The sequence below is a fragment of the Mastacembelus armatus genome, chromosome 19, assembly GCF_900324485.2.
Source record: "Mastacembelus armatus chromosome 19, fMasArm1.2, whole genome shotgun sequence".
NCBI lineage: Eukaryota > Metazoa > Chordata > Actinopteri > Synbranchiformes > Mastacembelidae > Mastacembelus > Mastacembelus armatus.
In genome coordinates, this window is record NC_046651.1 from 10,274,195 (window position 1) to 10,290,335 (window position 16,141).

General features: G+C 39.2%; 1 protein-coding gene across 2 annotated transcripts; it reads left to right on the forward strand.

The window, feature by feature from the left end:
* The first annotated feature begins 823 nt into the window (after window positions 1-823).
* lrrc4bb (leucine rich repeat containing 4Bb) lies at window positions 824-9,557 on the forward strand. Of its 2 annotated transcripts, none has more exons than XM_026316301.1 (3): window positions 824-1,206; window positions 5,120-5,719; window positions 5,835-9,557. In XM_026316301.1, the coding sequence occupies exons 2-3, from the start codon at window positions 5,477-5,479 to the stop codon at window positions 7,830-7,832; spliced, it is 2,241 nt and encodes a 746-aa protein (XP_026172086.1). In that variant the 5' UTR covers window positions 824-1,206; window positions 5,120-5,476; the 3' UTR covers window positions 7,833-9,557. The 2 variants fall into 2 exon arrangements, with proteins under 2 accessions (XP_026172086.1, XP_026172087.1); XM_026316302.1 differs by lacking the exon at window positions 824-1,206 and adding an exon at window positions 3,548-3,665.
* The last annotated feature ends 6,584 nt before the right edge of the window (window positions 9,558-16,141 follow it).

Genomic DNA, 16,141 nt, shown 5'->3' on the forward strand with positions numbered 1-16,141 from the left:
TTTATTGCCTAATAAATTGCTGACATTCTTTCCACTTCTCTAATTAAAACAGCTCTGCTAAAGTCTGAAAACTGCTCACGAAATAATTCATATTCATATTCGCAGAGTTCAGAAGAATTCCAAAGGTTTGGGTTTCAAACTGTGTTCGCTGTCTGGATATTGGCAGCGAGTTATGACGCTTCTATAGTGGGTTTGTTATATACAGCTATGAATCCAACACTGAGGACTGCTTTGTGGCAAAAATAAATAAATACTCATATTAAAAAGTCTGCAGAAAACAGACCTCATTCATTAGATTTAATCTCTGTTGGTCATTACCAAAAATAAGCACTAACACTGAACATTCATTATGAATATGGGCATTAATAGGCCTGCAAACTATTTAGGACTCAATGGACCAGAAATGATTCTTATTGCAGATGTTTGGTGGCTTGTGGTTAAACAGGTGCCCATGCAGGTTTGGCATCCATCTCTCTTTATTAGTAGAAACACACTGACTCAGTTTACTGATCATAGAGTGCTGCTGAGTCATATTAATATTTATGTGACTATACATGCTCATTACATGCTTATCTTATGCTGCACAGGTGAATCTTCCAAAATCCTGCAGACCCAAAAAACTAAAGAAAACATCTCTTTTGTCCTACTGGACTACTCTTATATTAGCAACATCCAGATGTTCATTTAAACATCCAAGGAAGCCAGTACACTCATGATCCGTGGGTACTTTATTTATTCTATTGCTTTCTTAGTGGGATTCAGACTGAAACATACGGAATGTGCGTAAACTGCCGCTTATGCTGGACGCAAAATGCTCTGCCCAGCGGGCGCCGTCGCGTTTGCTGCCTGCGCTCCTCTTCAAGGATAAGGCGCATGGATGCACTCGTCCCCGACCTCGTTCCTAAATGTGATAATACTAACATCATTTCCTCCGATGACCTTTAATCTGATTTCTGTTTTTCCCCGTCTCTATGTGGATTGTGTTCATCTTTAACCTGCCATCACTGTAGCCCCCCGCGTTGCGTTGGCGCTGCGGATCTAGCCTACAAGAACAAGAGCCAGCTCACAGCCGTGGAAACAAGCGAATCAATTTAGGGAAGAGAAAAGCAGAGATAGATAGCGAGGTTGGAAAACAGACGACCGGGAGAAGAAGGGACGAGAAGAGAGAAACCATCGACCTCACGCCGCAGCCACCGAAACATTAAGGTACGTGTTTATTGGATGCACAGGTAGAAGGAAATGAAATGGTCGGTGTAATTATTGCATTTGTTACCTAATCTGCATTGGTGCTGAAATCAGTCATGAGATGCTAAAGACTCACTAACGAAATATGCAAATGTTACACAGATGCACATGCATTGAAGTAAATGATTAATATCAGCAAATGAGCCCGTCAGTGCCAGTGGAATAAAGCTGTGGCACTTCTTTCAAATCTATTAAAATAACACGGCTCCTTATGTAAGCCAGTGTGCTTCACGTGTCAACACTTATTATTTCAACCCCACAAAATACTGAGCCGTTGGATTATTTCTGGGTGCAGTCATGTTGTCATTACCCTGAAGAGAGAATGGATGCAAGCCATTTTGTAATGCAGCATGTGCAGAATTAGGCCTATTCAGAATTTCAATTGCGTTCCCGAGAAGGTGCGCCGTAGTGAGCGCAGCTGCATAGATGAATAAGGCCATTCTGTTGAATTGTAGGAGATATTATGCTGGAGGCTATATGATGAGGGGAGATTGCAGATTAGTGACTGGGACTGCAGGAAAAAATGAAAGGTTAGGTCTTTGTTGTTGATGTTTTTTTTGTTGTTGTTTTTTTTAAATTTTTGAATAGGTTGATATCACAGGATTGAGAAAATATACATGTCCTCATTGGAAAGTGGAGATATTTGCCATGATCCTGCGTTTTCTCTCTAAAAACAATGGTTGCTGTTAGAGCCTACTGATGAAATGCGCCCAGCCTATCCTGATTCCCACGTCCTGAATCAATCTAGTGTTGTCATAGTTACAGTAGATGATGTTGGCCCTGCTGCACCTGTGTCGCTTTGTGTTCATCTCGACCATCTGGAAATACATGAAGTCTAATTGTGTAGGCATACAGGAATCATCTCACATCTTGGTGTTTACTGAAAACAACACGGTGATTTTGCCTCTTCATAAACCTTAATAACTCTGTTGCGGAGAGCAGGGCATTGATACAATCAGGCGTTTACGATGATGTGATTAGTTTGTAGCAATTGGTCAGCAGCTTGCAGCTAATTTGTCTTTTCACGACTGAGCACTCTCTCAGGCCTGATCGAATAATCAATATCTACATGGCTGCAATCTCCACTTGACATGAATAAACGGCTAAGATCAAGAAAGAGAAATACCTCTGGGTGAAATTGGTTAGAACAAATATGATGCAATCATAAACCCAAAGAAAACACATTTTGCACAAGGATGAGGGTGAAGGCCACTGGCGACACAACTGGCCCTAGGATGAGTCAAGGTGTATTATTCTAAAAATAAAGGCTTTCATTGATGCATGCTGATGTTCTCATATGGTGACAATTTTGAAACTAGGGAGGTCAAGGCAACAGGCGTCATCATCAGATTCAAAGACTCTCATCATACAAATGTACCTGTGTGCTGGTTTACATAGATTGTTTAACTGTTTCATGCATGCAAAGAAAATACTTAATTCCTTTGCATAAAACAACATATTGTTGATTGCATCTCATGCCATGGTAGAAATGCATTACAGTAAAGATAGAAGACAGTTGTGCATTTTTGCTAAATCCTTAGGCCAGTATCAGAATGTGTATTTGCTGAATACAACTGCACATCTCTTACAGCTTCATATCTGCAAACTTTACTATTACCCCTTTGTTTTTATTTATTTATTTAATTTTGAAGTCTTTTGTTCATTTTAAAAATGATTGCTGTAGGATTTAGGGAATACAATTATTGAAATCACATTCGGCTACTATTTTCAGCACATTCCTATGTAAAGTATCATAAATTACCTACCAGTATATGAAACACTGCATCAAAATCAAATTCTGGCTGGAGTGCATCAGTATCATCACTTCTTTGACCAGATGAATGTTTTTGGTGCTTCCATGAATCATTTTCAGAGCAGCTCATCAGTGCAGCTAAAACACCTATCTGAGAAACTGAAAGTTGCTTTTTTTTTTTTTAAACTCAATTTAAGTCATATTATTAAAATGCATAATTATCTGCTGGATGGGGATTAGAAAGAGACTCTTGAAGGAAGGACAGGGGTCTGCAGAACACCATAATGAGAAGTGCTGCAAAGGGGTTGCATACAGAACCAGAGATGGATAATGTGGGTTCATTTCTCAGTGGTAGTTACAGAGAAGAAAGTTGTGGATGTAGAAGTATTAATGTGTGTGTGTGTGTGTGTGTGTGTGTGTCAGAGAGAAGTGAGAGAGTGTGGGATGTGCAGAGCATCTGAAAAAGTCTATTTTTAGCACGCACTCCCTTATGACATTCTTAATAGCTGCTTTAAGAGTTCTCAGAGCTATGTTTTTAATAAAGACTTATGTTGACCTAATCCTCAGACCTTGTAGATATTAAGATTCATGGAAGATTTGTTGCTTCTGTTGTGATATTACAAGCCAAGGTTCAGCTGTGTGCTCTGTCAGATTTCACTGCGCTTATGTGAGTATATTTTTGTGTATATTTTGTGCAAAAAGTAGGTTTTGAACATTCGGAAGTTGTCAGTAGTTGATCTACAGTCCTTTGCTTGTTTATCTGCTAATAGGAGAATGTACTTGAAGCTGAAGTCAAATCAAATATGTGCTGATTTAGGCAGGAAAAGTGATCTTGATTGGCTTTGCACAGCAAATGTTCATCAAGTTGAGCTAAACACAGTAATGTGGAATAGGGCACTGGACAGTAAAAACACAAGATGGTGAGTGAGCAGGTTGCCACAGCAACCGTGTTTCTAGGAGCACATGCATCGTTGCTGCATAGGAGAGGAGATGCTAAGGACTGCCATGGAAACTTTAAAAAAAATAACCTGTTTATTAGAGAATAAACAATATCGGAAAAACATATCCTAGAGTTATTTTATTCAGAAAGCCGCTAACGTAAAAATGGTGATGGTTTAAGTGACAGGAAACAAAGATCATATTTGTTTTCCACAGATAACAGACTTGTGACTGCTGGAGTCATAATGTTGAGAATAGTGCTTAGGAAAACAATGAACACTTTCTGTTCCGTCTTATCGTTATAAAGGAACAAACAAACCCAGGCATTTCTAAATTTAGTGAGTCTGCTGATGCTTGCAGCCATTTTTGTTTCAAGAAGTGTGCGACATGCGCTTAACCAAAGGCACACAAATACACATTTATGTATTACAAATGCTGGAGTATTTTGCACCATTCTTTTTCACTTTGTTCACAATGTAGTTGTTATTTCCATGTTCGGTTCAGTGGCTTTTGTGGTCGGGATGCTTTTGTCACTGTGCATGGCTTATTGTATACAGAATGTGCGTTGCAGTAAAATTCCAGGAGTCAATAATCATTCCTTCATATCTTAATTGCTAAATTATTGCATGCAGGCATCATTTGTTATCTCATTTGTAATGCTGTGCTGCTGCCACATGATGGATTGCATGAATCTCTGCATTAACCCTGGGTCTAGATGAAACCACCAGCAGCTGTATTTGCATTCAACAACTTTGCATTCCTTTAAACATTTGCTGCTACATGCATCTGTATTTATGCGAGCAGCTGTGCAGCAGTATGATAAAATGGATGATGAGACTGTCATCCTAATGGGTATGAGCCAGCTTTAGGTTTTAGAATTCTGTGTCCATTTCAGACCATGACCCAGATGGTAAGTTCAACCTATGAAGAAAATGGCAGCTGACTCACCAGTTTGACTACAGGCCAAAATTTGAGAGCCACCTCTTAGAAAAGGAAGCCCAGCTCAGCTTGTCATGCACTCTGGCGACAGGACATTGTAATATTTTAAGATTTAAATTCATTACCTAGAATGCTTTAATGTATGTGCTCAGCAAATATCTTTAAGCTACTGCACTATGCACTTACTTGACCTCCTTCCTCTCTCTCTCTCTCTCTCTCTCCCTTTCACTCTTCCCCTTACAGTGAGAAGCAACAGTCTCCACAGAGACAACACTTTGAGGAGCAGATTCTCCCCCTAACTCGATCTCTGTTCTTGTGATTGTCATGGGAACAGAAAAACATAGGGTTCCCTAAGATGACATGTTGAAAAGAAAAAGTTGCTTGACTGTCAAAGAAGTGAAGTAAACAAAGTAAGAATTTATTAATGAACTGCACAGTCTTTAATACAACATTGTACTTTTCTTTTCAATTCTTAAAGTAGCAACTTGAAAGAAAGATAAGAGCATAAAATATGAACATCAAGATAAGCACTTAAATTCCCTTGTTTGAAGGTAACGTATCAATATCATAGCAATAGGGGTGGGTCATGACTCAGTTGCCATGCGTGTTGTCATGGTGACCAGTCCCAGTACCCCTTCCCCCCTCCTCTGGTTGGTCCAGCTTTTGTTGTGGTTTCACAACCATGGACCTCAGCTGACAGAGGCAGCACCCCCCTGTCCCACCCCATGTACCTGCTCCAATCAGGCGAGCCGTGTCATCTGTACAAGGAAGAGTTTAGATCAAATCCCAGACAGCATTTCAGAGAACACAAGATACCTCAATCTACAAGAGAACTCAATTCAGGTAAATATGGCTTTGTCTTCAAGCAGCTTATACATTTATACCAAACAAATATATTTTGACAGCAGTAATTCTGATGTTGCTACAACATGCCTCCTTGTTTTTGTTTCCACACCAGGTGATCAAGTCTGACACGTTTAAGCACCTGAGGCATTTGGAAATCCTCCAGCTCTCCAAGAACCATATCCGACAGATTGAGGTGGGAGCTTTCAATGGCCTTCCCAACCTCAACACGCTGGAGCTTTTTGACAACCGTCTCACAGTGGTACCATCACAAGCCTTTGAGTACCTCAGCAAGCTAAGGGAACTATGGCTACGAAACAACCCCATCGAGACGTTGCCGGCATTTGCCTTTCACCGTGTTCCCTCTTTACGTCGTCTTGATCTAGGGGAACTCAGGAAGCTGGATTTCATCTCAGAGGCTGCCTTTGAAGGTCTGGTAAACTTGCGTTTCTTGAATCTTGGCATGTGTGGCTTAAAGGACATCCCTAACCTCACTCCACTAGTACGACTAGAGGAGTTAGAGTTGTCAGGGAACCAGCTGGGGATAGTCCGCCCAGGATCTTTCCAGGGGTTAGTGTCACTTCGAAAGTTGTGGTTAATGCACTCCAGAGTGTCAGTCATTGAACGCAATGCTTTTGATGACCTCAAAAACCTAGAGGAGCTCAATCTTTCCCACAATTCCCTGCATTCTCTTCCTCATGACCTCTTCACCCCTTTGCACCAGTTGGAGAGGGTACACCTCAATCACAATCCTTGGGTGTGCAACTGTGATGTTTTGTGGCTCAGCTGGTGGCTGAAAGAAACTGTTCCCAGCAACACCACATGTTGTGCTCGCTGTCATGCGCCCCCAGGTCTAAAGGGCAAGTATATTGGGGAACTAGACCAGAGCCACTTTACCTGCTATGCCCCAGTGATTGTTGAGCCACCCACTGACCTCAATGTCACTGAAGGCATGGCCGCTGAGCTCAAATGTCGCACTGGAACCTCGATGACCTCTGTGAATTGGTTCACCCCAAATGGCACTCTGATGACCCATGGATCATACCGAGTCAGGATCTCAGTGCTTCATGATGGAACACTGAACTTCACAAATGTGACTGTACAAGACACTGGGCAGTATACTTGCATGGTAACCAATTCTGCTGGAAACACCACTGCAACCGCCGTGCTTAATGTGTCTGCTTCAGACCCCAGTAACAGTTACAGTTATTTCACTACTGTCACTGTGGAAACAGTGGAAACAGTAAGAGGAGACGAGGAGAACTCAGCAAGACAGTATATTAATGAGACATTCATAGATTTCCCCAATCCTACTGTCCAAAGAGGGGTGTTAGAGGGCCGACCTGGCATCACTATATCGCCTTCTCTCTCTTCTCTGTCCTCGCTGTCCCCGCGAGCCAACAGAGCTACTGAAAATGCAGTGACCGTGTCCATAATAGATGTAACTAACATTCCAGGCCTGGATGATGTAATGAAAACAACTAAGATCATCATTGGTTGCTTTGTGGCCATTACGTTTATGGCAGCTGTAATGTTGGTGGTCTTCTATAAACTCCGGAAGCAGCACCAGCTACACAAACACCATGGCCCAGCTAGAGCCATTGAAATTGTCAATGTAGAAGATGAGATTGGAGCCGGGCCTGGAAGTGGCATCTCAGGTGGTTCAACAATGAATTCTGGCACAGGGGGAGAAGGAACCCTAAGGATACATCATCCAGAAATAGTCAACCTTCCCAACATTGGTCGTACAGATACTCTGAACCATTATTACAAGACACATCATTTCAACAACAATGTGATGGGTCTTAGTATTGGCAACGATGGGATGGGAACAGGAGGGATGCTCAGTAGCAAGAACCAGCAAGGCCTGGATATCCCCATCTCCTGTACCTCAGTCCCTATCTCTACTTCTAATTTGCTGACCACATCAGGCAATGGCACCAACACCAACCCCAACTCTATGTCCCCACCGCTGCCAATGTCTCTCCCTATGCCTACCATGGGCTTACATGGATCAATCAAGGGTTTCATGGGCCAAAACCAGAATCCCCAAATGGAGCCTCTTCTCTTCAAAGGGAGCTCAAAGGAAAACGTCCAAGAGACTCAAATCTAAAAACAAAAATGAGAGTATAGAGAGAGAGTGAGCAAGAGTTGGAGACAGAGAGAGGATTGATGTTGGGTTTATGGGCGGAATGATTAGACACTAAAGTGCATTGACATTACACCAGGAGAGATGATAGACTGACACGGCAATACACGGACACATAGACTTATCCGTGACAGTGTACTGAGCCAAGGATTACCACAATGGGCCACTTGTGCTTGTAGTAATGATCATGGCCATGGAAATCAAGGAATGGACATACAATGTAAATCTGTGCCAAAGCAAATGTTTTTTGCAATTTCTACAAGCTGTGTTCTCATAGGGAAAAACTAGCCTTTCAGAGTAATCAGTTCCCAAATCATTGTTGGCCAGCAGAGATGAAAGACATGCACAGCACTTACCACACTGAAGATCGGAAATATTACAGAACAAAATCCAAGAGACATTTTTCTTCCACACTAGACACAAGTCACACTCTCTCTCAAGTGACTCAATAGACTCCCTCATGGTGAAAATTATGTAGGCATAAATAGATGGACAAAAAGGTACAGTGCAGTACAAACTACTGTGAAAAATCCACAAATTATATAAATATATTTTCATTTAAATATGTATCATTGCAGACTCCGATGCAGAGATATTTTGGGGTGGATGTATAAGCTGGTACAGTTTGTTTCTTTGTGAATAATCAGGAGAGGCGATAGTGGAGGTTGGTTGTAATACATGTTTTAAGTTTGGCTACTTCTCAGAAACATAAGGGCTCAATTGCAACACTCATTGTGAATCTTTGAATTGGCTTTGTGACATAAAGTCCATTTAGGTTGTAGAACAGTAAATGCAGATCTCTGTTTGACAAACTTTTGTCTGTTGCTTCAGTAATAATCATTACAAACTTTTGTGTTCTGAGAGTGTATTATGTATTTTGTAAAAGCCAGCTATTTGGTATTTGAATTGACAATTCTGATACTTAAATGCCAGCATCAATTATTGGTAAAACTATGTTCCACAAACACAGAAAGCTAATACAACACAAAGACCTGTATGGGTAAAGCAAAGTGTTGACAATGTGTTATTTGAACCAGATCAGTAGCCAGATAATTGCTTTTAGACAGGAATTTGATAGGACCTCCATGCTCACGGTTACCATAATCATGCCATAAAATGCTGTGATAAGGATGATTAGACATCTATCTGCAAGAGCATTCAAGAAGGGATTAAACTTAGGATGATTGGAATAAATGGAAATGTACAGTATATTAATAATAATAATGTCTGGTTGTATGACAATTGTAAGATCCACATTTTTACAGTGTAACTTTCATATGTTAAATGCCATTTACGCTTCTTGCGTTTCAACTATGTATTTCTTTATTTTTGCTAGTTTGATATAATGTGTACAGTTGTCTAGCCATGTATCATTACGTGTGAAATAAATCAATCATATATTGGGTTGTGGCAGGTCAATATGGCAACCACATAAGTCGAGAGTGAGACGTTATGCAGTCTTCTGTGCTACACCTGGACTGAATGTATGGTTTGTGGTTTAGCCATTAGTCATTCTGGTAATGATGTTTGCCATCTGTTCTATTAACGTGTTCAGACATGCTTTTAGTCGCTCTCTTATAGATGTTCTGCAGACACTACTGGTTTTGCAAAATGACTAGATGATCTTATTCTAAATGAAGGTGCATTTTTTTCTGAAATTAGCCTTCAGTATGCTTCTCCCACTCTCTTTAATGCTAGTTTTGAAATGAAAGATGATGAAGAATCTGAAATATGCTGAATAAATCGCCTGTCAAGCAGGAACCTAAAATGTTTGTTGCAATTGAGCACAGACTGGACGTACGACCAGTTAATCCAGATAAATGTACCTGAGACAGTATTATCAACAAAATCATATCAACAAGGTTTTCACCTGTAATGCAGCTCTGTATCTGACTTAGCTGTTTTTTTGGGTTTTTTTTTTTGCACCCCTCCCTCAGACAGCATATATATATATACAGCATATATAGGAGCTGTTTTATATGAGTGATGGTGGTTTTTCTTATCAGCAACAAGCCCACACTTACTGAAAGGAAAAAGAACAGTAATAACAGTAGTAATAATGACGATAACATGAGTGAGCATAGAGGTAACTCAGCCAGATTATGCTGTTACAGAGGTTAATCCATGAAAGGAACATCTTCTACATCACATTCATCCTATTCAGTGCTATTGTAGGTACATGTTATACATGTACCTACAATAGCACATATGAAAAGATCGATCAAATAAACAAATAGCATTCAGATAGTTTCTCAACATGGTGTTAGTGTTTTTGGCCAAGAATCCTAATCATAACTATAGTAAATGTAAATGTGTTGCGACACAACCAACAGATCTAGTGGCCACGGTTCAACTGTAGCCCCACGGAGACACAAATAGAATATAAATGAAGGCTAAAGACACAACATATGGCCGCTCCCTTGATGTGCTACTTTTGGTGTCTCTGTTGTCAGATTTCAAAGAGCATACTAGATACCTCCTTGTGTGCCGTGTGTGAGGGTAGGTTTCTGCATCTTAACCACGGCACACATCTTCGTAACACCACTACAGCTGTATTTGACCACGATTGTGACTCACGTAATCAGTGCAGAAATGTTCTTTTCATACCTCTGAACAGCTATGACATGCACCATGCATAGTTATCATCATTGTTATTAACATTTTGAGGAAATGCAGAAGGGCTTTGTTGCATCTTAGTATAGTGGCTGCTATTGTACATATACTTGATGCTATTGAAAAGGAGGCTCATTCTAGTAATGTTATCAAAGATGTGACCCCTTTTTAATGAAAATCACAAGCTCGATTCTTGGAATATGAATATCTGTAGACTGGGCGACTGTGCCTCACTGTATATTATGGTGGTGATTTGATTCAGTTTGACTGCAAATGGAGTACTGGCATATGTGTGTTCTCTGCACCACCCATCGCTAACAGTGGATGCTTCAGCCTAGATGACATTTCTTGGGTTTGTCGCAAGCAAACTCCTTAATGAAATGGATTATCGTATCTGAGACACCAAATTGCAAGACAAGAAAATGGACTGACCTTTTGGTCCTTTAAAGGTAAGCTGTTCTGTTTGATAAAACAATATTAAAAAATCTGGGCGGTTTGAAAGGTTTTTAAAAATGAAAGAGAGCAGTGTTAAACTCGAGAGAAATTTAGATTCTTTAATAGAAAAAAAAAAAAAACATTTTTTAAAAAGTCATTTTGTGTTTTTCTCCCCTTTTTGCCAGTTGTTGGTTGTATCTTGGTATGTGATATTATCAGTTTGGGTCTTTATGTATTGTCATTAAATGTAATTTTTTCCATGCATTCATTCAGGTACACAGTGTGGCAGCAGAGTGTATTTCTTCAGTTATAGCAAAATCAACACGTGCTGTACTTGCACTTCAATGACTGTCATGCAATGACTGAGAGGTATATTATTTCACTGTTTGCTACTTCTGTGACTTCAGTTGTCCACCCGCTGTACGGAGTTATTCTGCTATTGGAAACATATACCACTTCCATTCTTTGTTGTGTTTTCATTCTACAGAGCACCACAACTAACTAAATAAGAAATGAGTTAACAAGTTTCTGATGTTTCAAATAAGTTATTGCGTGAATTTTTATAAAACAAAGTGAAAAACAAATCTGGACAATAATCGTGCTTACACTGTACTTTACTTCCTTTTTTTCTTTCCTTTTCACACTTTATTCAGGAAACAGAAAACACACTTTCAAAATAAGATAATGGTACACTGTCATAGATGGTAGACTGATGTAAAGGCCCATTCAAATGTTATGGCACCACAAAAAGCAGCAGAACAAAGTCAAACAGAAAAACAACAAATTTTCGTAAGTGTATTATAATGCTAGAAATGGCCTCAATTTTCTAGGAGAAATAAAAATTATACTGATCTTTTAGCCTTTTCTAACTGAAATACTAACAAATTAGAACACCCATACAGTTGTATTAACGTAACAAACTCAGCACAAGCCCTATTACATCTTGTAATCACTACAGCATGGCAATCTCTTTAATAAATCACATGGGCTGTCATGTTACATTAGTGTAATTTTACATTAGCTTGTACTGCCATTTTTTATTAGCATATGTTGTGAATTTGCAAATGTGACAAAGCAAAGGAAAACAAACAACTCAGTTCACTGTAGTGAAGGCAAAGTACAACAGGAAATCGGCTAATTTGGAGTGTGTTGGTCTACATTTTTAGGAACGTGCATGACACTGGGGTTTCTTTAATACCACTACTTCTTATCTTGAAAGTGTTGACATGACAGCGCTCGATTCCTTTGCTGTCACTGTGATATATATCGTCCTTCTGTTCATCTGCACGTCCCAGTCTTGATGGTTTTAAACTTATTTTAAACCCGAGGTGAAGTGAAGTATCACAGATGTCCAGTGCGCAGTCCAAGTCCAACATCACATTACGAAACAACAACCTCAAGGGATTCATGTAATAACGAATGCATCAGCCATGAACCAGAATAGCGAATTTGAATAATATGTTTAGATAAAGTGCTTCCTTACAGCAGGCAGATAGTATTTGAATTGTCTTAGGGGGCACTATGTAAAGTAATGTTCTTGAATGCAGTTGTACGCTGGTTCCTAAGGGACCTCTGTCCCCAGGAGAATTTTTTCAACATAATGTTAATATTCACATATGTTAAATAGCCTGCACACTGAAATAGCAATATAAAACACATACATTAAACCTGAGATTGTGTAACATCTTGACTGGGTGACTTATTTTCACCCAGTCAAACACACATCTGACTTTTGCATCTTTTTGCTGTTTCTGGGCTTGTGAGTGTGAGCCAACACAAGAATGGAGAATTGATTCGAACAAACCTGAATTTTTCTCATTTTGTTTAGTTATAAAAGGGTAAGGAGGTGTAAGGTGAGGAGTAGATGTGTTAAAGAGTGTACAGGCTGCAGAAAACAATGCATTAATATGCACTAAAATTAAGGATGAAAGTGAAATGCTCATATGCATAAAAAAAAAAAAAAAAAAGTCTGGTGTTGGCAAAATTATAATGTGATGGAGTTTACAATGACAGGTTCAGCCCTTGCAGCAAGAATAAACTGCAATTCACAGGAGGTATATATATCTATATTAACATAATTCCCATTTGTAGTTCCAAACTATGCATTGTATATCGAAAAATGAAAAAAATCTGCTGTTTGGAAGCAATCTCCCTGTACAGTACATCAACATCTTTCTTTGTATGGTTATATGGTGCAGTCATTTTCTAGAAATCCACGGTGCCTGCGCTACCCTCTCCTTTTCCCCTCGCTGTCTTTTTCCTTCAAATTCAATAACCTTCCAGCTGTGTGTTTCTCCAGGGATTCCCCCAGCTCCCCTGGCCCACAGACAGACTGCAGAGTCTGTGGGGAACCTGACACAACATAAACTCCACCGAGAAGCAGAGGTGTCAGAGTCTGTGGGCTGCGTCTCTGCTGATCGAGGAGCCATGAAAATGTGAAAGCCTTTTATTTCTTCACACTTTAAAGGCTGCAGCGAAAAGCAGTTGTGTTTATTATAAGAGTATTGTTCGTTATGGCTCTGTGGGCTGCAGTCATAGAAAAAAAAACAACTAAGCATAGCTCCTGTGGCCTATTTAGGCGTTGTTTATTAGAGGATGGACTGCAGAGAACCATTAGCAGGCTTAGCTTGAACTGAGATTCCAAAGTGTTATGGAAAGTAGGAAAAAATGACGGTGACCCAATTGAATGTAATTTTTGTAAGACGGATAAAAAGAAACCAGAAACCTTTTAGTTTAAAGCTTGTTCTTTGCTTCTGTTTTGATTGTTATTACTGTATATTAAACTATGTTGGCGAATTATAATATTAGTACTTCTGATCCGAGAGAGCTTGTCTTAGTGTACTAAATATACTTTGACATGCAGCAGATCCTTTACTTTGGCAATATTGTTTTACTCCCCACTAAAGGATCACAATTAATAATCCAGCCAGACAGGAGAACGTAAACATGCAGCTATTTTGGTAGGCACGTATCTAGTGCACACAGGAGGCCTTGTAACCCCACAAAGTTCTTCACCTCTTCTGGGGATAAACCATTTATCCTGACCAACATGGCACCTCACCAGGGAAAACAAAACTATGTTTATTTTTCTTTTCACTAAATGCTGCTGAACTGAGTGTGGAATATGTTTTTATGGGGTAATATTTTGATGTTACTATTTTTTAACAGCATTTTTTTTTCATGTGTTCATGTAGTATAGGTTGATATGACACAATGAACAACATTCTCCAGACGTAAATTGAAAATACATACTTCAGTTTTTTGTTCTTGTTGAACAATATTGATAATAATGTGTATCTTTGTGAATCCAAGTGAAACTAAAACCTAAAACTCATGAAAGGCCAATATATAATGGGCTACTTTATGATGCTTTGTAATCATTATACAGAAATAACAGGAAAAAAAAGAGTTTGCTCTTAAATATCTCACCCATAGTACCTACTACACTGTTGGCCTTTGATGGAAGAGGAGATTAAATGTAATTAGTTTCCAATGAATATTTGGTTTTCACCATACATTATAAACAGACACTTCCCATGTAATTACTGGAGGAAGGTATGTAGCAATTGTTCCCCAGTGCATGCACTCCCACTCTCAGACACACTTTCCAGGAACAGTGCTGATGTTGTGATTAGATTATTACACTTACTTCAGTATTGATTTACCATAACTGAAGAGACTGGAGATGTTTTTAAGTTGCTTGGTTAATGTTGTGGTACTTTTGGCTTTTAATGGTACCATAAATTTTGTACTATGGGACTATTCAGTTGGTGCTTCAGTAGTGTTTGCATGAGCAGCTCTGGCATTAGTTGTTTAAGGAACAGAAATACAGTTTTCCTGTTTTGCATCTTCTTTTTTTTTTTTACTGACGGTTAGATGAGCCAATTGACAAGAGCAAACTGCTAACTTGGCTCTATCCAGTGCTAACAAAATCTCCCTATTAGCATCTTTACAGTTAACTCTCGTTTACTTGATATTCACAAAAACAAGTGTGAAAACAGCATTTTGTTGTTGCAGCCTCATAGCAACACAAAGCAAGTTAGTGCACTGAAGCAAGAAATCCAGCAAACAACTAATGTAAAAAAAAAAAAAAAAAACTGTTTTTACATTTAAATGTCTGTACTGAATAAACAAACAAGATATAGCATTTTAATTAGTGAGTTTTAATGTGCTGGTAGGTGTATTTTATTTAGAGCTGTGTTTGAGGTCTTTATCTTATGTCAAGCTTCTGTAATCAGCTTCTGGCTGTAATTTCATATTTACCATGCAAACATAATGATGTTAGTATGTCTGGATACTGGATAACAAAATCTGCTAAATACTTTAATTATACATTCCAGGTATTGTGGTGTGTATTCAAGGAATGGATTCAGAGCAATATCCTCGCCCATAACAAAAAGCAGAAAATGTGGCGTCTCATTGTTATTTTTATGACCTTCATGGTTTCGAATGACTCCAATTACTGAAAAAAAAAAAGCAAATATTGTTTTGGCTGTGTTTTGTGCAGGGACAGGTCATCACATCATGACTTTAATGGATATTGACCCAAAAAAAAAAACAAAGAAGGGCACAGATATTTCTTGCATGAATACTTTAGTGGCATACAAAGGAAGAGCAAACTCGTCCATCCATCCTGTTTCTCCCATGTTGCTCATTCCCCTGTATTGTCCTAAAGAAGGACATTTTTGTCCCATGGGTGATAACAATACATCAAGAGATGAGTTATTGATTGAGAAGAGAGGACATGCAGAAGAGTAGGGCAGGTACCAAACAGCACAGGCAATCATTATCTGTGTCATGTATGACAGAATATTTATTTCAGTCTGGGCTGTTGTGTTATGTCAGTCAGACAAATTATACTTCAGACCACATTGTTTTTTTTATAATGGCACATTTTTAAATCTTGGCAAATTGATGCAACACTGCCTTGTTCTACTGCCTTACAATGTAAAAGATAAGAGAATGAGATTGAGCTCTGCACTGACTGAATGGGGTGATGGTCCCAGTAGGGTCCCTAGTCTCTTGTGTGTTTACTTCACATAGATACATCTTCTTGTCTAGTATCTTATTTGACCTGCATGGAATTTGTGCTGGGAAAAAAGCAGCCCCAACCTGCCTACTACATAGAAATACACCATGTAGAATTCTGTTTTTTCCCCAAGATAATGCTCAAGAAATGATGAAACTAGATGTTCTGCAGAGCTGGTCAACACAAAGAGTCTGAG

What these genes read in the sequence shown, in the direction of transcription:
- lrrc4bb (XM_026316301.1), top strand. Translation starts at nt 5,477, where the DNA reads ATGCGTGTTGTCATGGTGACCAGTCCCAGTACCCCTTCCCCCCTCCTC. An exon ending in TACAAGAGAACTCAATTCAG is followed by an intron (nt 5,720 to 5,834) that starts GTAAATATGGCT and finishes TTTCCACACCAG; the next exon opens with GTGATCAAGTCTGACACGTT.